Below are 18,057 nucleotides of genomic sequence, written 5' to 3' on the forward strand. Positions count from 1 at the left end.
AAAACATAACACAAGCTAATAAAATAACAAATAAAAATTTAATGAAAACTATGTAAAAAGTAACGAAAACTTTATAAAATTAGTGAAAATATGTAGAATATTGACAAAATATTGACAAGTTGAGTAATGGCAGAAAAGGGTGTAAAAAATTATTTGTTGTAATTATGAGCTGGACCTTTACGATTAGCGATGTTAGGTCCGTGTTCATTATATTCTAGTCTTGAGATCCAGCATTTGTGGAAAGAACCCAGGCTTGAGATGATTGAGGCTCCGATCCAGCCGGCGTGCCTACTTGCTGCCTTGGAATTGAAGGCAACGAACTTACATTTTGTTCCTGAAAGGGGTGATTCTTGTGGCGTCTTCGCTGATGCTCTGTTCATCTCAATGTTTAACCTCTCCTGAAGTCCTGAAGCTCCTGACAACCCCCCGACCAGTGCAATTTGACCGAAAATGTCCCTCCTATACGTCGAATTATCCTTCAAGAGATCTTCACAAATGGGCACTAGTCCCTTAAAAGACCCCAAATCCATATATTTGGGTACATAAGCAATTTGAGGGTTGAAAAAAACTTCACAGGATATTCCAACCAGCTGAAATGGGTTAATTTTATCAAGACTATTTATGCTCTTGGCGTCCAACGGTATCTCAGGCAGCATACCCTTAACTTTAGAATTTGGTCTCAGTTTTGATCCCTCCTCGGAAATTTCAAAAGACTCCCCATCTGGTAACTGGGCTGTGAAGTTGAGCTCTGAGTCTACCACCAGGGGTACCGGTGAAACTCTTAGTATACTTTCCTTCAAAGTCCTCACGTCATGATGAATGTTATACACATTCAGGCTCATTTCCTTGTTGAACTGCCGTTTTCCTATCTCAACTGCGTCGTTCACTGAGATGTTGGATAGGGTTGATACCCCCAAGTTGTACTCCGGGTGATTCATTATATATGATAAATTAGTCTCGTTGGTTCCAGCCAGGAGGTTTAGGATAATAGAGTCTACGTGGTCTCCTCCAACGCTGTGTTCCTTCCAGCCTGCAACCTCATCATCGGCCAAAAAAGTTACTGATGTGGTGGAGCTCCCAATGTCTATCACCACAGAGCTGAAAAGACCCACGGAATATGAGGCTAACTGACCACCATGCCCAAAGTGTACTCCCGGCACTCCTAAGTCCTCAAATAACACTTCAGTCTCAACCATCCGATTCTTCCTGCTTGTCTCATTGCCTTCAACTATGAAGACTGGTCTGGAGCCTGAAACCTCGGACAATCCGGAGGACACAGAGTTAAATGAGTGCATGAATTCGACAACGTTGGCGGGGGTCAGGAGCTCTCGGCCCGGAATTTTATCCAAGTTAGCCCCTGCTATCATATAATTACTAAAATTGTCCCAGCATTCACCGTCATGTTTGTGAGCCCCTACCAGTAACGAAACCTCATCAAAATCAGTACCATTACAGGATTCCTTCAAGTGCTCAATCATAGCCTTGTCATAAACACGTCCTGAAAGTGTTCCTCTCACAGCTCTAGAATATGCGTTCCTGTTAATTACGATCCCTTTATTCTCTGTATCGTAGTATTTAACGTGTTCTACGTTCTTAATGCGATACCTTGACCCTGGAATGACTGGGAATACGTCAGCTCCAGAGCCAATTCCGACCGCAGAAGACCACAACTGAGAGGGCAAACTCTCTCCAGAATATCCAGCCCTTATAGTAGAATGACCAACGTCCAAAACTAATGCTCCTACATATGGGCCTTTCCAATTCATTATTATTCCAATTTTATTCCTATAATATTTCTATAATTTACAACAGTTTACAGTAACAGCTATAATTTTACCGTAGTTTTTATAATTTTAGGTTTAATTTGAGTAATTTTAATAATTTACAGGAAAATGAGTAAGAATTGTGTTATTCACATTTTTGAATATTATCTGAATAAAAAATATTATACAAGGGGAACAAGAAATAGGTCAAAAACTACACTGAACAACAAATAAGCATTAAAATTTACATGGTTAGCACAACAATAGGGTATTGACTAGGAATTTCCAGTTAATTGTTCAATTAGGAGACTGGGGTACCGTTACACATTTTTTCATAATTCTTAGAACAAACGAACACACTTTCATAATTGAGATGATAAGTATAAAAATTAAATTATTTTATAAAGCTTCTTCTAATTCTTCCTCTTTTGGGAGTTCCAATCCTTCTAGGGATTCCGGTTCTTCCGGCATTTCAAAATCTTCGTAACTTCTCTTCCTCATTTCCTCATTTCTTACCTTTTCAGCCTTCTTTCTAAGTTTTTCCAGCCTTTGTTGGTGTAATTTAATTCCTTCTTCATATTCCTTTGGGTAAAGTATAGGAATCCAGTCCTCTCCGTATACGTTTGAGAAATCTCTAACTTCATCCATATTTACCCCCAACTTCCTCATTTTTTCATCATTTTTAGCATCTCTTTTCTTCCTAAAATCATAAATATAGAAGAGTAGTCTCAAATATCTAGTTAAGTATTAATGTGTAATGTAAATCTATAGAACCTGTATTCTTCTAATTGTTCTTCATACAAATCCTTCAGTGTTTTTCCAGCCTCCATGATCATCATAGGCTCGTTATATCTGATGAGGAATTTGTGTTTCTTTACTGTGCTCCAGTAGGTTGCTCTGAGTCGCTTCAGTGCCTGGAGGTTATACTTCTTACAGGCGTGAATTTCAGCAAACAAACTCATAAATTTTCGGATTAGGGGGAAGTTGTCGATGAATATTATCCTCCTAAAATACATTAATATTTCATATTCATACCTTGCAAAGCGATTTATAAGCCTACAAGCAGTGGCCAAATCCTGTTTGTTTACTGCATCTTCGAAGTGACCGGTGTATAACTTAACTATTTCATCAGTACAACGCATTGGCCTTGATAGGAATGGTGAAACGCGGTCAATGTCAATTTTCTAAAAAAACTAATCTAAATTAAACTTACATTGGCAACTTTACGCCTATAAGACAGTGATCTGAACGGTTTTAGCCTCTGGAATCTCCACAAAGCCTTTTTCAGCTTCTTCCTCTTACAATCAATAAGCCTTTGGAAAAGCTCCCTAAGAGCGCATAACCTATAATGGTCTTCGGACTCTTCTAAATGGTTCATAATAGAACGGTAGGCGGCAGTATCTCTAACGTGAATTGGGTTCTCGGGGGACGATTTAGGCTCAACGTAGTCTTCAGTGTATTTGGGAAGCTTTTCGGGTATTTCTCCTGGCTCAAGCCATTTGTAATTGCGCTTAGACCCCAAATCCTGCTGCAAAACGTGTTGGAGAACATATCTAGATACTAAAAAAGGCATTGTCCTCTCCAAATTCTCAGGCTCAGGGTACTCATATTTCAATCTGGCGAACATCAGGTGGTCAAAATCCTTCATTAAAAGGTCGCAGTCCATTTTGTTAAGCACATCTCTGTTGTACTCCATTAATCTCCAAATTGAGTTAAAATCATCTCTTTCCAAAAAATATCTCAACTGCTTCATCAAAACCTTGCGATCATAGATTTTCCCATACAAGTCGTCTATATCCCCGATTTGCACCCCTGGAAAATCACACAACCGAGTGTTAAAGTTAATTTTAGATGGATCATGAGTTCTCAATAAATTTTCGTAGTCCAGGGGAATGTGCTTTGGAATTGCTGATCTTGGAGTGGGACCTATCTCGTAAATCGGCTTTTCAAACAAACGCCAGTCATTACGGGTACTTTCAAAACTTTCTATATGATTTTTTGAATTATGTGTATTAATAAATGGAAAGAATCCACCATCGTGATTCTGGATAAAACTTAGGTTTAATGTGTATGTTTTATTCGTTGACAATGAAATGGAATTTGAGTAATTTGGTATAAGAAATATAAAAATTAGTGTGTATATAATTAGGAAATTATTGTACAATTTAATAATTAAGGTGGACATTTAATAAGTATATCATATCACTAATTATACATAGTTCAATAATTCATTAATAATGACACAAATAAATACAAAACATTTTAAAAATACAAAAATACATAAAATAAATTAATAAATATACAAATTTTGATTTTTTCACGACATCGTGATTCTCATCCCACAACTTATATCATTTACACATTTAGTTATATTATTTAACTTTTTTATAAAAATATACAATATCAAAATGGTTAATTTAGAGGAATTTAATTTACCACCAAATTCTACTTTCTTAACAAAAAATTTAGGCACACATTTGAGTTTCGCCGAAATTTCTCTTTTATCGCATTTATTTAATCCCAGATTACTAATTTATATATTTGACAATGGTTAATTAAATACATTTACAACTCTTTAAGATTTAATTTTTGAGATAACTTATTTATTATTACTATATAATAAATATATATGTTATGTGTGATTAAAATCATATAAAAACTTGGATACACTAACAAAAAACCAATTAAATTATTGTATAAACACAATGAAGATCAACAGAGCTCTCATATATGTTCTTATTAATCTGTTATTTGTACAGTTTTGTGCTGCTGATGAAAAAGAGGCTGAATTGAGCATTCCAGGTAAATTGGCAACATTAAAAATAATTTTTTAGAGGTGAAAATCAGAACTCACGATGAAGAGGATGAGAAAAAATTAGAAGAATTAGGGGAGAGCTTAGACGATGATAAGAAGGTATTAAATTAAAACGCAAATTACTTTTAGATTGAGGAATACCAGAAAATTGCTGATGAGGATGAGAAAAAATTAGAAGAATTAGGGGAGAGCTTAGACGATGATAAGAAGGTATTAAATTAAAACGCAAATTACTTTTAGATTGAGGAATACCAGAAAATTGCTGATGAGGATGAGAAAAAATTAGAAGAATTAGGGGAGAGCTTAGACGATGATAAGAAGGTATTAAATTAAAACGCAAATTACTTTTAGATTGCGGAGTATGAGCCAATATCTGAAGAGGGTACTGAAGCTGAGCCACGTCAATTGAAATCAAAACGAAGCAGAAATAATAAAAGCAAGTCTTTGAGAAGGCGAAAAGCAGCCAAAAAGGCAAAAAAGCCCAAACGATCTAAAAAAACCAAAAAATCAAGAAGCAAGAAAAGGAAAAACAAAAAACGTAAAAGTTTACGTTCAAGCCCGGCGGTTGAACCTGAACCTGAACCTGAACCTGAACCTGAAACACCAACTCCAGCTACTGATCCTGAACCTGAAACAACAACTGAAGAAAGTAAAGAGTCTGTGTTGGAAGATTCTGAAACTTCTATTTTACCAGAATTAAAGGAAGAAGAGGATTTGGAAAAGGTAGTTGAGAATAAACTCGATAAAACCAAGAGATACTGGGACTCTGACATTCTGGAGCCTGAGCATGTAATAAACGAATGGCTTGCAATTTCTGACGGGAAGAAATATGATCCTCAAACTGACGTTAAGTTCCCCTTCTTAACTGATGATGAGAATGACTACGATCGGTACTATATAAGTAAGAAGTTGAAGAAACGAGACAGCCCACTTAACAAATATAAGTCTGGATCTAAATTCAAATCCGACGAAGGGTTAAGTACTAACTATGTGATTCCTATCATTATAGAAGACGAATTACTAAGAGCGACTAATCCAGACACTAAAGAGGATGAGTTGGAAAACATGATAATTAATGGAAAATTTAAGCAAAATTACCGAGGGAGGGTAGTAAACCAGAATTCGGAAAGTGATGAGCTAGAAACTGGTGATGAAAATTATGATTTACAGGAGTACCCTGGATCATATTCTTCCGAATCTATGGGATCATACTCAAAGGCGGATACTGACGGTATTATAAATAGCTATGGAGAATCGATTTCAACTAACGAAGAAACAACTGATTATGAGAATAATTTAAGTGTGGATGAATATGGAGATGGAGTGGGTCCTGGTGGGAAAACTGACTCAGACATGTCAGACATGGTTAGTGGTCAGGAAGAACAAGTGAATGCCCCTGATAGTATGAACGAGGAAGGTGAGACTGCTAAAGATTCCGAATGGGAGTTTGGAAATATGGACCTATTTGATGAAACGGGGGAGAGTGGTGAAAATGTAGATAATTTATCTAAAAAGGACTGTAAGAAAGAGTTAAAAAATCTTAAAAAGAAATACGAAACGAAACTTAAAAAAATCAAGAAGTTAGCTTCTCGATAGTTCCGATGTAATTAAATTTTTTGTACTTTGACTTTAAGAATGGCCATAATACTAAAAATCCATCAACAAAATTATACAACACCCGACCACTGTCTGAGATTGTCTTCACTCTGGTCAGGCTTTCAACGTATACTACTTTCGAATTTCTAAATAATAATACCTAAATTCACACATTATATAATCTATTAGTTTACATACATTCAACAGTTTTACTGATAAACAAAATGGCACAGATAAGGCTGGTCCGTTTGTAATTACCTAAGAAAAAATATTCAAAATCAACATACAATGTCCGGATTAACTTTGTATAAAATCGCAATTGATTTGAGAGTACAAGGTAAGAAAAATATGGCGAAAAACAGGCGAAGTAAACTCTTATTTGATGGGAATGTAATTGAGTGAAAAAACCTTCTTTTAACAGTTTCTTCATCTAATGTTGCATCAACATCTATACATTATTATTTAAACAAGGAATTTAACCTTCGGATCCTCTATTTAGAATACTAACAAAAAAATTTAAAAACACTTTTGGAGAAATGCGATCGTATTTTGAGTGAACAAATTCAAAATCATATTTTTCATGATCTAACAAGGAGAAAATCTCAACCATTTCGCGAGTATGACCTCCTACAAGATTATTAACCAAATGTGCAAAGTATTTTAAAAATACCCGGGCCTAGTACCATTATTATTTTATGCTTGGATTTTTCCTTCTTTCTTACTCTGGCATACCTTCCATACCTCCTGTACAAAAACACTAAAATTAAAAAATTAGGAATTAAAAACAAAATTGTAAAAAGGAAATAAATCATAATGATTCTACTCTTTACTGTGTGTATAGAATCCAGACTGGTTACTATTAAATACTGAGAAACACAAAACTTAAAAATTTAAATTATCATTTTAAACAAATTTATCCACAAGTTTAGATTCTGTTTTCTTCTTTAGTGCTATATGAGATATTGATAATCGGAGCTCATGAATTCCCAAAAGTCTGGTTGCAGAAGTAGCATACACATATTGATCGAAAATTTCATAGTCTTTAAGTATATGAATCAGTTTTGAATATTTCAGGTGTAGTTCCTCAGGCTAAACCAAATTAATGTCCTAATCCTTACCTTCAACCGGTCACATTTAGTTAGTACCACTTGAAAGGGTATTTCTATTTCATTTAACATGCTCCAGAGCTTGAAATCTTCTTTTACGGGTCCCTTCATTGAATCAACAAGAGAAAGAATCCGATACAAACTGTACAATCCATGATATTTTTATTATTTAGTTACTTATCCGTCCTATCCAGGTACTTATTTACAAGCAGAGACCACTCATTTCTAACTTCCTGACGGACTCATCAACCCATAAACTTACATCTGAGACTTTGGCACATCCATATCCGGGGAGGTCCACCAGAGAAATATTGTTCCCGAGGTCAAATGTGAACAAATGCCTTGTTCTTCCCTAAGTGAACTTACGAAACTCACACTAACCGGAGTCTTAGAAACGGGAGCAAATTTGGGGTTCTTCAGCATTTTAGCGTTAGAAACCTAATTATTATAGGGGTTAGATAACATACTATTTTTCTTGCAAAGAAGGGAATATCAGTTCCGTAGAGAATAGAGTTGATCAGGCTTGATTTTCCGACATTCGAGTAACCAACAAAAGCAATCTAGGGGAGAATTAGTGGTTTTTATTTACCTGTGGAATCTTGGTTAATGGAGCCTTGTCTATGGTATCAGATACGTATATAGGATGTGTTGTTACATTTTTTGAAAACAGGGTTTTTGAAAATGCGATCTAAAAATTTTAGTAAAGGTGTAATAATTACGAACATTGGATTCGGTGATCCATTTAGGTGTAAATTCATTTCTAGGATCATTAATGTTGACAAAAGGCCTTGCCAGATATGGCTCTACGAAAATGTGTAGAATCCTAAGAAAGTACCTGTTTGGAGAACAAACTTATTAAAACCAGAGAGCTTATGAGACAATCTCATCCACAGTGATATAAATAAATGCAAAATACCAATAAATAAAATTACATTATATTACATAACAATTAAAAATTATTTCTACTTTGTGGGTGAAACCATGTACTATGTGAATAACACTAATCGTTATCCTTCGACTTCTTAACGTCATTTATAAAATTTTCAGAATGTTTCTTCAGAATTTGTTCTCTTCTCAGGGCCATTCTATCTATAGCTGAAAGTTGGTATTGAGACACACATTCAGGGACTCCTTTACTGCGATTCTTATCACTTTCGTATTCTTTCTTCCTCATTTGATACAATTCATATTTTTTACTGGCGTTTAACTTAGATTTCAGGTCCTTAGTTCCAAACACTTTTTTATTAACTTGGTACCTTATCCTTCTTCCAAATTTGTCAGTTTTAGTCCCCCTTGAACCCCTATTTACCTTTTTTCTATCATATGAGTCGTCACTTTCTACCGATTCTACAATATCAAATTAATATTGAAAGATATTATGTATATCATATGTTAATAGAGGTGTACCATCATCCGATATAAAATCTTTTAAATCTGGACTTTTTTTATCCACTTTATCTTTAGTTTCATTATTTACACATTCATTTTCTAAAATTTCCAAAGGGTTTTCAGAACCCATTTGGATAAAACATTAATACTATACTAGTATGAAAAATAGTGCTAAAATATAACAGAGGTTAAAAAATTATGTTTCAGTTGTTGCTGCCTTCTTTGCCTTTGCTGCCTTCCTTGCAACACGTAACTTGTGATATACATTGACACTTGTGTCCTTCTCAGTTACTTCCCTCGGGGGTTCCTTAACGAATTCTTGGACAACAGGCATAACCTTCTTAACTGACTGCTTTGTAAGGGCCAATGTACGTAGCTTTTCTCTTGGGGTATCAGATGGAAGGCCTGCAAAACCCTTCTTGGCGTGCTTCTTCCTTGGGAACAAGACCAACTTGGACAGGTAAGTCTTAAGCCTGTTTACGTTAAGGTTTAAGCTCTCCGCGCACTTGTTTGTTCTTCTGTGGTCTACTGCGACTCCTACACTTCTGGCCACCTTCTTACCCAAGCCAGCAACCTTTAACTCTTGTAGGGTAAATCCACGTCCAAACCTAAGCTTATAGTTGTAACGCCTGCTGGGCATGTGAACTAGAGGTCTTAGATATCCAGTGGGTGTTAGCCCTGACGCAGCTGCCTTCCTCTGACGAGCAAGCCTTCTTCTTTTCTTTTTACCGGCCTGGTTCAAAACGGGCTTCACAAAGCGGTGACTACATTTCACCCTGTGAACATCCGATAACATATTATTGTGCTTCACCATCTGGAAATTGATATATTTTTATTTTAACTCACCTTGATATAAAATGTATTATACAATCAAAAATGTTCAACCTATAAATAATAATCAGACAAAACAACAATAGAATGATTAATAAAAATGTAAAATTTGATTAAAAAAGAAAAAAAGAGTATTTTTATCAAGATAAAACCGTGGAAGGCTGAATAAGTAGATCGGGCTTGGATATCCACTTACCGATAAATCAATAATAAAACCGAAATAATAATATAAAATTATATTAAAGAGAGTATATAAATATATACAGGTGTTTATTTATTCTACTGATTTTTGTTCAATCCATTGTGTTATGATAGAGATGGGGCTTTAGCTTTTATGGAAATACTCAGTAATTATTTCCAATTAATTTTTAACACCATATATACACTTATATTTTTTATAATTAAATCATATTAATCAAAGGTATTGATTTTAAACCTTATCCTATAAACTAGTTAGATTCTTTTGTCTATACCCTATTAATTTTATTTTCTTTCCTTTGGTCCTTACTTACATTATATTGTTATAAATCTTTAATTTATTACTTTGGATCTAATTTAATATTTTAGGATGGTATCGACTTCATCTAAGAACCAGAAGGTTCAAACATTCGGACGCAAGAAGCGCGCTGTATGTGTCGCTTTATGTACCAGCGGCACTGGAGTGGTCCGTGTAAATGGAAGGCCTTTGGATTTATTAGAGCCGGTTACTCTACGCACAAAGGCTCTTGAGTCTCTTTATATAGTTGGTAAGAAGCGCTTGAGCAAGTTGGATCTGAGGCTCCGTGTTCGTGGTGGTGGTTTTACATCTCAGGTTTACGCAATCAGGCAGGCTATGTCCAAGGCTGTTGTCGCCTATTATCAGAAGTATGTTGATGAGGCCTCAAAGAAGAAGTTGGTGGACGAGCTCGTCAGCTACGACCGTTCACTCTTGATCGCTGATTCTCGCCGCTGCGAACCAAAGAAATTCGGAGGTCCTGGCGCTCGTGCACGTTACCAGAAATCTTATCGTTAATCTCTTTATAAATTGTCTAATATATATGTACATAGAATTTATAATATATTTAGCGTATTAAAGAGCGTTGGCTCCTGAGATGATTTCTATTAGTTCCAGGGTGATCTTGGACTGTCGGGCTCTGTTATACTTTAGAGTTAGTTTACTCAGCATGTCTGTGGCGTTTGAGGATGCGTTGTCCATGGCTGACATTCTGGCAGATTGCTCTGATGCAAGAGAGTCAAGCATACAGCCATAGATACAGGAGGTCAAATAGAACTCGTAAAAATCAGGATAAAATTTCCCTATATCCGGCTCAGTCTCAAACACGTTTAATTCTCGTTTATTCATCTAAAAATCGTTAAATCAAATAAACCAACCAGAGAGTATTGTTTCCAAGTTAACACATCCAGCACTTTAGTTTCGTAGCTTATTACTGATTTGAAATGATTATAAATAATTTTAATATTGTCATGGTTCCCCTAAAACATCAATTAACTGAGAAAACGTACGTTACGAAGAAGCTCTGCAATGTACGCTGCTTTTGCATAGTTAAATGGCGTCTTGGTAAGCTCAGTGAATACGTTTTTGAACATTTTTTGATAGTTTCTCTGAAGGGCGCTTCTCGCCTTCTCTCCGATAATATATAAAGAATACGCTGACGACTGTGAGTCAACGTTTTGAAGCAAATTACGTGTAGCCTTGGCGACTGAAGAGTTAATGCCACCACACAAACCCTTATCTAAATAAAATTTATGAATGTATAAATGCGTAGGTTACCTGAGGCCATTATTACCAGGGCTGTGTCCTTATGGCCCGTTTCTGTAGTTGAGATTGGAAGTAAGTTCAACACATCCTAAGAAAGTGTAAAGAACAAAAATGGGCAAATATTAAACAAACTTGTGAAGGTTGAGAAAAAGGGCGTCCTATTTCAAGTCTTCTCTGATCGGCTCTAAGCTTTGAGGCTGCAACCATCTTCATTGCCTTAGTAATCTACAGCCAAATTAACAGTTTAGTTAAATTAACCTTCTGAATTGACTTCACAGATTTAATCCTTGCGGCAACTGCCTGGATGTCACCGCTTCCAAAATTACGGGTCTGTATACAGTTTAAGTCATTAAGGCCAAGTTTGTTATAGCTGAAACAGGTGTTAGAAATTGGCCTAAATGTGGAAAGCCCCTTAGAAAAGTAAGACATATTTGAGCAAACAAAATGAAAAGATGAAAAAATTTGTTACAAATGAAGCCGCAAGAAAAATTTAAAATGGAATCCAATATATTCTGGAGAGACAAAACGTCATTAAATACATTATGAAATTAAAAAACAATTATTCATTTACAAATAAATAAAACTAAAAGTTAATTGTAAAAGGTTTTACAATTTTTAATATGTATTTTTCCATAGGTTGATTTGAGTATTGGTGTAATGGGTGGGGAATAACATGTTAATAAAATAAAGTTAATAAGTGTTACATTTGTATTTTAATTATTTCAGATAATTTACACCTCTATTGGATGTTATGGGTGTAATATTTGTTTAAATATTTGGAATCTTATCCATATTTTATATAACGTTAATTGTCATACTCAGACTTAATTAATATTAAAATGTACATATATAACTGTTTTTTACACCTTTAAAATGGATCGAAACATTGGTGTGTCTAGTGACGAGTTAGTTTCTACTATACTTTTAAATCCTATTTCTATATTCCATAAATTACCTAATTTAAACTAGTTTAATTAACTTTAGTGTTGTGAAATTAATTCTGCAATATCTGAAAGAAAACAACTTAAAGAAAACTCTACTTATGATGCAAGAGGAGACCGGAGTTTCTTTAAACAGTGTTTCAAACTTGGAAGTTTTAATTTCTGACGCACAAATGGGTAGATGGAGTCAAGTTTTAGAGACAATAGACACAATGAAATTATCGCAGGATACATTATTTAAGCTATACGACCAGGTATTTCAATGTTAATTAACCTTCTTTAAGATTGTGAGGGAACTGGTTGATTTGAAGGAAACCAAGCTGGCATTACTTTTAATGGAGAACTGTGCTCCCCTGGTTTCAATGCAAAAAAGTGACCCTGACAACTATAGAAGATTGTTGGAATTGTGCAAGAACAGACCAAGTGATTCAAAGGAAATTTACGCAGGAATATCAACTGACGCATCTCACCACCATCTGACTAAAGAAAGGAAAAGAAACATTGTAGCGGAAGGTTTCAGAAATATTCATTCATTTCCGTTTAGCTCTTTCTAAGGATATAGAACACGTACCACAGTCTAGACTACTTGCCTTGTTGGGAATGGCGCTGAAATGGCAAAATCATGTAGGAATATTACCCCCTGGAGAGAAATTCGACGTCTTTAAAAACATTTCTAAAATGTCAGACGAAGCACCCGAATATGTTAAAAACATTAGTAAAATCATTAAGGTACGAGATTATCTCATAATAATGTTGTAGTTTGCCGAGAATTCACATCCTGAGTGTGTAGTTTTTACTCCAAACGGTCAATACTTGATTTCTGGGTAAGTTATTTGAGCAATAAAAGCTGTAGTTCCTCGGATGGATTTATCGAAGTTTGGAACTGGAGTTTGGGAGTTTTGGATACTGAATTGTCATACCAGGCAAATGTAACTTATTATTGCTTTATTTACCATTTAGGACCATTTCATGTTACATGAAACCTTAATAACATGTTTGGCAGTTAGTAGAGACTCAGAAGTTCTTGCAAGTGGTGACCAGAAGGGTAATATAAAGGTATTTGTTTCAAGTTTAATGTGATGCAGATATGGAAAATTGATACTGGCGAATGCCTAAAAACCATGAATAATTCACACAAAGGAGGTTAGTTAATGAACATCTAAACCCTTTTAGCCGTAACATGCGCCACATTCAGTAGGGATTCATCCTGTCTTTTGACTGGGTCTTTCGACTCACTTGCAAGGTTCTATTTCACTATTTTATCACGAATCTGTAGGATTCATGGGCTAAAGTCGGGAAAGCCACTGAAGGAGTTTAGAGGCCATACATCCATAGTAAACACAGTGGTTTATTCAAGTAAATTAATGAACAAAATTTGATAATTTAGTGGATGGAACTAGAGTTATCACAGGCTCGAGCGACGGATTTGTGAAGGTCTGGGATACAAGGACCTGTGAATGCCTAAAATCATTTGCAGCCTTCATACAGCGCGAAAACGATGACAGAGACGGCCCTTTGATATCAAAATCAGTCAACACAATACTAAATTTAAGCACAGCGGTAATTTGAGAAATTTAAAAAACATTTTAGGGTCAAAGTGAAATGTTCCTGGTGTGCTCAAAATCGCCAGTTCTGAAGCTTTTTAACATGAACGGAAGTTGTTCAAGGGAATTTACACACGAAGATATCGAAAACGTTTGCTTCCTGGATGTTTCAGGTACCCATCACGGTTATTTTATTTGTTTAGTGTCGAAGAAATTTGAATGGCTTTACGCTCTGGGAGATGATGATCAGGTTTATTGCTTCAACTTCAAATCAGGAAGTTTAGATAATGTTCTCAAGGTACCTTAAAGTTAGATAGCATTTGGTAGGTCCACGACAAGGAGGCTATTGGTCTTGTACATCACCCATATAACTCATTACTGGCATCTTGGGGACTAGATCGCACAATTAAAATATTATGTCCCTAAATTTAATGTTTTTTAAGTAATTATTTTGACACAGGATTCCCTGATGTCGTGCTCGCCTTATACACATTTTGTAATTTTTATAATTTAGAATTAAAAAACCTATTTTTCGTTATACATTAGTCTTCTTTTGTATTTTTAACATATTCTTAATTTTTTAGCTGTTTTAACCACTATAATACCAAAAATTTTGCTTTTAATTTAACTTTTAATCCAACAAATATGAACTAACAGTTATGAATCGCAGTAAACATCATGATGCAACAATTCCTATCACAGAAAAGCCAAAACACCAAAAAACTTAACACGAAAAAAGAATGTGTCAACTTCATTCTACACTTCTTAGCGTGGAAGGGCTATAACGCCTGCTCAGTCAATGATTTGCTGAGATCTCCACCGCTAAAGGTTCTCTTGGACATTTGGAACTTTCTTTTCAGGTATTTAATTAACAAATATTAATTATTCTAAGGCTTGTCGACTCTAATGTGAGAATAACGAAGGAGAACATGGCAGTCGAGGTTCCAAAATTTTACAATGATTTCGGATACCCACATATAATGACAACATCGCACCTAAAAACTCCAACAGCTGAGCGTCAGTGGGAGTCAAACTTAATGGCACTCTCATGGCTATGTAAATTACTATTGTACGAACACGAGGTTTGTAAACTGCTGGGTAAGAATTTTATAGAATTTTCACAAGGATTTTGAAAAGAAAACCACCATGACGCACACAGATGAGTACATGTTCAACGAGGCATCAAAGATGAATATTAAGAACCCTCTAACGTACAAAACAGTGACGGAATGGGCAACAGCACATTTACAATTGTACATTAACGTGGTTGAGAAGAGAAAATCAATTCCGAACGACTTTGAGGAGGAGTTAAACAGTGTTTTATCGAGGCTCGATTCATCAGTTAACTCGAAAATGAAACAGCTAAACCACCTACGCTCAGTTTCAGAGGAACTCCAGAAAGAAAATCAAGAATTCGGTAAGGCTCACTCTAATGTAATGTCTCAGATGATCTGAAGGAAAGAGTAAATACAATTAAAATAGAGATACAAACAATAGATGAACTCACAAATAAAGTTAAGGATTACTGCAAAAGACTGGTAATTTACAATTCTTTAACAATTTTAAACTTTTTAGAAAAACGAACTTGAGTTCAGAGAATCAATTCTGGCTCAGGAAACCAACAGTTTGCTTCAAATGGAAAACAGTAACAAGGAGTTTAATGATAAAATGAACTTAACAATAGTTGGTTCGACTCTTTATAAAACAATTTAGAATGGAAAAAACATAAAGGAAATTAATCAAGATATAAGCGAGCTAAAGTTGAAGCTGAATAATTGTTCAAAGGTTTGGTAAATTCACAACAATTAATTTATAGAAAATGAGGGAACTTGAGAACGATCGACTTTCGTTATCTTCGGAAGTATTTGTTTCTTGATTTAATGATCTTTAGATTACTGCAAAGAGACACCAACTTTCAAAATGCCTGACAACAGTACTGAGTTTTATTTTTACCCACTTTTAGGCCACCAAAAACTATAATCTTATAGTGAAATCGCTATCTGTAGCAGGAATTGATGCAGAAAATTGGAACGAGTTTGACAAATTGATTAAAAAAGTCGACCCTCACTCACTAGAAGACTCGGTATTGTTAAATAATCTTATTTTAATTTTAGAAATCATTTCCTGATGAGTGCTTGAAACTGGCTACTGACATTGTAGTTAACGAAACCTTGACACTGAAGCATGTTAGTTTAACTAATTTTAATTTAAATATCTAGGATTCTGAGCTATCACTTCAAGGAGGAAGTTTGTCTGATTTGAAGAAGACCCTGAAATCACTAGAACAAGTAATGATGTTAGTTTAATGGAATTGTTAGGAAATTGAGGATCTAAGAACAATGGAGTCAGAATTCTCTAATTCTACAGCATTTAATAAGGAAAAATCACACTTAATTTCTGAAAACGAGTACTTAGTCTCGGTACTTCTTTAAACTCATAATTTCTTGATTAGATGATAAAGTCAAATGCGAAGGACCAAATGGTTTTAAAATTAAAGTTTACATGTTTTTAGGAGTTGACTAAGCGAGAGATGGAAAACACTAAGAATGATCTCGATTTGGCAAATAAACGCTTAGTGGAGGCAAGATCTCAGGCCAATTCCAGCCTGCAAAAGTACATTAAAGGGCTGAGAGATGTAAGTTATTGACTAAATAATGTAAAATAAAATGTAGGTTGTTGAGCAAATAGAAAATTACAAGATGAAGAACTGTAATGCAATCAGAGAGTGAGTTGTTAAAATTTAAAATGTAATAGGCTAATTGACTTCCAAAGAAAGTCAGCTGAGGAGGTTCTCGAAACCAAATAATATCTTTTATTTAAAATACACGGATTAGTTTTAATTTTGTTAGCATTAGTTTACTCCTCTAGATATATTGGATTTGGTTCCCACCAGGGCAAGAGACTTAGGATGAAGGAAAAGAAAACTTGGTACACAAACTTCTCAAAGTAAGTTGGCTTCTCTCTAGTGTTTTCACATTCACCTGGTTGTGAAACTGGCTGATTTCTTTGAGATAGTTGGTGACCCCGACGGAACAAATCGATCCTATCTCTTAATGACCTGCTACTGCCGCGTGTTGGGGTCTGATCCGAGGTTTCGTTTGGAGCTCTTGCTAAACAACCATTAGTTTATTATATATATATTAATGATATATAATACCTCGTAATAATCGGTCTTGAAGGAAGGGGAATTGAACTCTTGAAGTCGCTGGTCTCTGGCGGACAGTACGTGGAGTCTCCTCTTGATCCTAAAACATATTATCTATATTATTCACTTACTGAAATAATTGGTGCAGTACTGCTTCTAGGGGGAACAGCTTGGCCTCGTTCAGGGGTTGGCGGCGTTGGAATATTTGTAACAGTATCTGGTTGTGGTTGTGGTTGTGGTTGTGGTTGAGGTGATTGTGTTTGATCTTGAACTGGAACCTGTTGTCCTAGTTGCTGTTGAGCGTTATCTGAAAATTATTATTTTTGTGTAAATTAATACCTTGATTCAGTTGAATTACGAGAAGAGGCTGAATATTGTCCATGAACTGTAGAAAGTATCTAACAACAGTTTGTGCATTCTGGTTGTTCCTCAAGGTTTGAGAGAGACGTGCCATCAAATCAAAGAAGCCTAAGCAGTACAGAATGTAAATTACTGTCGTGACGATGTAACAGAAGTAAGGTAGTTTTAGAAGGAATATTATGAGCATTGCCTTGATGTAAAATTCTATGCGATATCTTCTCCACAGGGTTCTCAAAAGCTAAATCATCATTAAAAATTAATAAAATTACCGAAGTTTCTTGAGTGGATGGCTCTGTAGAAGGCGGTGTTGAGGTTTGACTAGGTCCAGCATCCTCCTCCAAGGGTGTGTTTAAAAAAGCGTCCTTTGATTTCAGTAATTTTTTGTATAATTTGAGCTCTTGAGGTGTAGGATCAGTCCCTTTAATCTTTTTGGAATCTAACATTCCCTTATATTTTTCAAGGAATCTGTTTTGCAAATCATTGAACGTAGACAAACATAGCAGAAATAACATTGACTTGCTTTCATGATTCAGGCCGGAAAGTTTTTCTGAAGATTCCAAAATTTCCTCTTCTTTAAGACTACCAGTGTGGAGTCCCTTTTTATCTTTATTTAAGAGCGGCTTATTCTTGGTGGTATCCATTCTTAATCATTTTCACTAATATACAAAAAATAGTTTAATTTTAAAATATATTAATAATGATTAAATTTAAATTTAGGCCGACATATAAATTAAGTGAATTTGATTAATTATAAATATTATTTATGAAATAATACATAAGTTCAACCCTAAATCAACCCCCCTTAAAA

The 18,057-nt window shown here is 35.1% G+C and overlaps 12 protein-coding genes across 12 annotated transcripts; 4 read left to right on the forward strand and 8 right to left on the reverse strand.

The window, feature by feature from the left end:
* Positions 1–130: 130 nt before the first annotated feature.
* arp4 (Actin family protein) lies at positions 131–2,012 on the reverse strand. The gene has a single exon (XM_760628.2). It carries the CDS (start codon positions 1,764–1,766, stop codon positions 150–152), a length of 1,617 nt encoding a protein of 538 aa, XP_765721.1. The 5' UTR covers positions 1,767–2,012; the 3' UTR covers positions 131–149.
* A 128-nt stretch (positions 2,013–2,140) lies between these two features.
* TpMuguga_01g00195 (putative integral membrane protein) lies at positions 2,141–4,062 on the reverse strand. Its single transcript, XM_061304944.1, has 4 exons — positions 2,977–4,062; positions 2,799–2,947; positions 2,538–2,768; positions 2,141–2,463 (listed from the first exon to the last, which is right to left on the reverse strand). The coding sequence occupies exons 1-4, from the start codon at positions 3,946–3,948 to the stop codon at positions 2,163–2,165; spliced, it is 1,653 nt and encodes a 550-aa protein (XP_061161522.1). The 5' UTR covers positions 3,949–4,062; the 3' UTR covers positions 2,141–2,162.
* A 109-nt stretch (positions 4,063–4,171) lies between these two features.
* On the forward strand, positions 4,172–6,174 carry TpMuguga_01g00196 (uncharacterized protein; the record flags this gene model as incomplete). The annotated part of the gene is made up of 3 exons (XM_760630.1): positions 4,172–4,313; positions 4,598–4,677; positions 4,939–6,174. The coding sequence occupies 3 exons, from the start codon at positions 4,172–4,174 to the stop codon at positions 6,172–6,174; spliced, it is 1,458 nt and encodes a 485-aa protein (XP_765723.1).
* Positions 6,093–7,038, reverse strand: Alg14 (Oligosaccharide biosynthesis protein Alg14 like family protein). The gene is made up of 5 exons (XM_061305173.1): positions 6,845–7,038; positions 6,655–6,801; positions 6,462–6,622; positions 6,373–6,432; positions 6,093–6,334 (listed from the first exon to the last, which is right to left on the reverse strand). The coding sequence occupies exons 1-5, from the start codon at positions 6,984–6,986 to the stop codon at positions 6,152–6,154; spliced, it is 693 nt and encodes a 230-aa protein (XP_061161938.1). The 5' UTR covers positions 6,987–7,038; the 3' UTR covers positions 6,093–6,151.
* Positions 7,039–7,048: 10 nt separating this feature from the next.
* engB (50S ribosome-binding GTPase family protein) lies at positions 7,049–8,244 on the reverse strand. Its single transcript, XM_061304945.1, has 9 exons — positions 8,116–8,244; positions 8,004–8,083; positions 7,870–7,968; positions 7,748–7,840; positions 7,662–7,718; positions 7,543–7,632; positions 7,458–7,513; positions 7,293–7,422; positions 7,049–7,263 (listed from the first exon to the last, which is right to left on the reverse strand). Exons 1-9 carry the CDS (start codon positions 8,165–8,167, stop codon positions 7,078–7,080), a joined length of 843 nt encoding a protein of 280 aa, XP_061161523.1. The 5' UTR covers positions 8,168–8,244; the 3' UTR covers positions 7,049–7,077.
* On the reverse strand, positions 8,245–8,813 carry TpMuguga_01g00198 (uncharacterized protein). Its single transcript, XM_760632.2, has 2 exons — positions 8,688–8,813; positions 8,245–8,627 (listed from the first exon to the last, which is right to left on the reverse strand). The coding sequence occupies exons 1-2, from the start codon at positions 8,797–8,799 to the stop codon at positions 8,281–8,283; spliced, it is 459 nt and encodes a 152-aa protein (XP_765725.1). The 5' UTR covers positions 8,800–8,813; the 3' UTR covers positions 8,245–8,280.
* A 35-nt stretch (positions 8,814–8,848) lies between these two features.
* Positions 8,849–9,777, reverse strand: RPL13 (Ribosomal protein L13e). The gene is made up of 3 exons (XM_760633.2): positions 9,697–9,777; positions 9,516–9,554; positions 8,849–9,483 (listed from the first exon to the last, which is right to left on the reverse strand). The coding sequence occupies exon 3, from the start codon at positions 9,481–9,483 to the stop codon at positions 8,866–8,868; it is 618 nt and encodes a 205-aa protein (XP_765726.1). The 5' UTR covers positions 9,516–9,554; positions 9,697–9,777; the 3' UTR covers positions 8,849–8,865.
* On the forward strand, positions 9,769–10,532 carry RpS16 (Ribosomal protein S9/S16). The gene is made up of 2 exons (XM_760634.2): positions 9,769–9,921; positions 10,068–10,532. Exon 2 carries the CDS (start codon positions 10,069–10,071, stop codon positions 10,510–10,512), a length of 444 nt encoding a protein of 147 aa, XP_765727.1. The 5' UTR covers positions 9,769–9,921; position 10,068; the 3' UTR covers positions 10,513–10,532.
* Positions 10,533–10,546: 14 nt separating this feature from the next.
* Positions 10,547–11,884, reverse strand: ATPC (ATP synthase F1 subunit gamma). The gene is made up of 6 exons (XM_760635.2): positions 11,518–11,884; positions 11,392–11,484; positions 11,272–11,347; positions 11,004–11,233; positions 10,872–10,973; positions 10,547–10,842 (listed from the first exon to the last, which is right to left on the reverse strand). Exons 1-6 carry the CDS (start codon positions 11,686–11,688, stop codon positions 10,570–10,572), a joined length of 945 nt encoding a protein of 314 aa, XP_765728.1. The 5' UTR covers positions 11,689–11,884; the 3' UTR covers positions 10,547–10,569.
* A 74-nt stretch (positions 11,885–11,958) lies between these two features.
* On the forward strand, positions 11,959–14,193 carry SMU1 (WD domain G-beta repeat protein). The gene is made up of 14 exons (XM_061304946.1): positions 11,959–12,164; positions 12,244–12,454; positions 12,485–12,713; positions 12,745–12,929; positions 12,960–13,024; positions 13,054–13,129; positions 13,161–13,256; positions 13,286–13,343; positions 13,374–13,443; positions 13,477–13,556; positions 13,588–13,760; positions 13,791–13,917; positions 13,948–14,042; positions 14,072–14,193. Exons 1-14 carry the CDS (start codon positions 12,133–12,135, stop codon positions 14,168–14,170), a joined length of 1,596 nt encoding a protein of 531 aa, XP_061161524.1. The 5' UTR covers positions 11,959–12,132; the 3' UTR covers positions 14,171–14,193.
* Positions 14,194–14,253: 60 nt separating this feature from the next.
* On the forward strand, positions 14,254–16,566 carry TpMuguga_01g02055 (HEC/Ndc80p family protein). Its single transcript, XM_061305174.1, has 16 exons — positions 14,254–14,604; positions 14,637–14,826; positions 14,858–15,161; positions 15,191–15,282; positions 15,320–15,427; positions 15,458–15,529; positions 15,561–15,605; positions 15,636–15,677; positions 15,708–15,827; positions 15,859–15,930; positions 15,964–16,032; positions 16,063–16,164; positions 16,197–16,226; positions 16,257–16,379; positions 16,417–16,469; positions 16,499–16,566. The coding sequence occupies exons 1-16, from the start codon at positions 14,423–14,425 to the stop codon at positions 16,548–16,550; spliced, it is 1,656 nt and encodes a 551-aa protein (XP_061161939.1). The 5' UTR covers positions 14,254–14,422; the 3' UTR covers positions 16,551–16,566.
* On the reverse strand, positions 16,418–18,022 carry TpMuguga_01g00206 (putative integral membrane protein). The gene is made up of 5 exons (XM_760640.2): positions 17,519–18,022; positions 17,229–17,487; positions 17,021–17,196; positions 16,902–16,989; positions 16,418–16,854 (listed from the first exon to the last, which is right to left on the reverse strand). Exons 1-5 carry the CDS (start codon positions 17,888–17,890, stop codon positions 16,601–16,603), a joined length of 1,149 nt encoding a protein of 382 aa, XP_765733.1. The 5' UTR covers positions 17,891–18,022; the 3' UTR covers positions 16,418–16,600.
* Positions 18,023–18,057: the final 35 nt, after the last annotated feature.

The sequence above is a fragment of the Theileria parva genome, chromosome 1, assembly GCF_000165365.1.
Source record: "Theileria parva strain Muguga chromosome 1, complete sequence, whole genome shotgun sequence".
Lineage (NCBI taxonomy): Eukaryota > Apicomplexa > Aconoidasida > Piroplasmida > Theileriidae > Theileria > Theileria parva.

What these genes read in the sequence shown, in the direction of transcription:
- SMU1 (XM_061304946.1), top strand. Translation starts at nt 12,133, where the DNA reads ATGGATCGAAACATTGGTGTGTCTAGTGACGA. An exon ending in AAACACAGTGGTTTATTCAA is followed by an intron (nt 13,557 to 13,587) that starts GTAAATTAATGA and finishes TTGATAATTTAG; the next exon opens with TGGATGGAACTAGAGTTATC. An exon ending in TACTAAATTTAAGCACAGCG is followed by an intron (nt 13,761 to 13,790) that starts GTAATTTGAGAA and finishes AAAACATTTTAG; the next exon opens with GGTCAAAGTGAAATGTTCCT.
- TpMuguga_01g00198 (XM_760632.2), bottom strand. Translation starts at nt 8,799, where the DNA reads ATGGGTTCTGAAAACCCTTTGGAAATTTTAGAAAATGAATGTGTAAAT. An exon ending in AGATTTTATATCGGATGATG is followed by an intron (nt 8,628 to 8,687) that starts GTACACCTCTAT and finishes TTGATATTGTAG; the next exon opens with AATCGGTAGAAAGTGACGAC.
- Alg14 (XM_061305173.1), bottom strand. Translation starts at nt 6,986, where the DNA reads ATGATTTATTTCCTTTTTACAATTTTGTTTTTAATTCCTAATTTTTTA. An exon ending in AATAATGGTACTAGGCCCGG is followed by an intron (nt 6,802 to 6,844) that starts GTATTTTTAAAA and finishes ATAATCTTGTAG; the next exon opens with GAGGTCATACTCGCGAAATG. An exon ending in TATCAGTAAAACTGTTGAAT is followed by an intron (nt 6,335 to 6,372) that starts GTATGTAAACTA and finishes GTGTGAATTTAG; the next exon opens with GTATTATTATTTAGAAATTC.
- arp4 (XM_760628.2), bottom strand. Translation starts at nt 1,766, where the DNA reads ATGAATTGGAAAGGCCCATATGTAGGAGCATTAGTTTTGGACGTTGGT.
- RpS16 (XM_760634.2), top strand. Translation starts at nt 10,069, where the DNA reads ATGGTATCGACTTCATCTAAGAACCAGAAGGTTCAAACATTCGGACGC.
- RPL13 (XM_760633.2), bottom strand. Translation starts at nt 9,483, where the DNA reads ATGGTGAAGCACAATAATATGTTATCGGATGTTCACAGGGTGAAATGT.
- TpMuguga_01g02055 (XM_061305174.1), top strand. Translation starts at nt 14,423, where the DNA reads ATGATGCAACAATTCCTATCACAGAAAAGCCAAAACACCAAAAAACTT. An exon ending in TACTATTGTACGAACACGAG is followed by an intron (nt 14,827 to 14,857) that starts GTTTGTAAACTG and finishes AGAATTTTATAG; the next exon opens with AATTTTCACAAGGATTTTGA. An exon ending in GAAAGAAAATCAAGAATTCG is followed by an intron (nt 15,162 to 15,190) that starts GTAAGGCTCACT and finishes GTAATGTCTCAG; the next exon opens with ATGATCTGAAGGAAAGAGTA.
- TpMuguga_01g00195 (XM_061304944.1), bottom strand. Translation starts at nt 3,948, where the DNA reads ATGTCCACCTTAATTATTAAATTGTACAATAATTTCCTAATTATATAC. An exon ending in ATAGGCGTAAAGTTGCCAAT is followed by an intron (nt 2,948 to 2,976) that starts GTAAGTTTAATT and finishes TAGTTTTTTTAG; the next exon opens with AAAATTGACATTGACCGCGT. An exon ending in CTTATAAATCGCTTTGCAAG is followed by an intron (nt 2,769 to 2,798) that starts GTATGAATATGA and finishes AATGTATTTTAG; the next exon opens with GAGGATAATATTCATCGACA.
- engB (XM_061304945.1), bottom strand. Translation starts at nt 8,167, where the DNA reads ATGAGATTGTCTCATAAGCTCTCTGGTTTTAATAAGTTTGTTCTCCAA. An exon ending in AATGGATCACCGAATCCAAT is followed by an intron (nt 7,969 to 8,003) that starts GTTCGTAATTAT and finishes TAAAATTTTTAG; the next exon opens with ATCGCATTTTCAAAAACCCT. An exon ending in TACCTGGATAGGACGGATAA is followed by an intron (nt 7,423 to 7,457) that starts GTAACTAAATAA and finishes TGGATTGTACAG; the next exon opens with TTTGTATCGGATTCTTTCTC.
- TpMuguga_01g00206 (XM_760640.2), bottom strand. Translation starts at nt 17,890, where the DNA reads ATGGATACCACCAAGAATAAGCCGCTCTTAAATAAAGATAAAAAGGGA. An exon ending in CGTAATTCAACTGAATCAAG is followed by an intron (nt 17,197 to 17,228) that starts GTATTAATTTAC and finishes AATAATTTTCAG; the next exon opens with ATAACGCTCAACAGCAACTA. An exon ending in GTACTGCACCAATTATTTCA is followed by an intron (nt 16,990 to 17,020) that starts GTAAGTGAATAA and finishes AATATGTTTTAG; the next exon opens with GATCAAGAGGAGACTCCACG.
- ATPC (XM_760635.2), bottom strand. Translation starts at nt 11,688, where the DNA reads ATGTCTTACTTTTCTAAGGGGCTTTCCACATTTAGGCCAATTTCTAAC. An exon ending in CTTTTTCTCAACCTTCACAA is followed by an intron (nt 11,348 to 11,391) that starts GTTTGTTTAATA and finishes ACACTTTCTTAG; the next exon opens with GATGTGTTGAACTTACTTCC. An exon ending in CTTGGAAACAATACTCTCTG is followed by an intron (nt 10,843 to 10,871) that starts GTTGGTTTATTT and finishes AACGATTTTTAG; the next exon opens with ATGAATAAACGAGAATTAAA.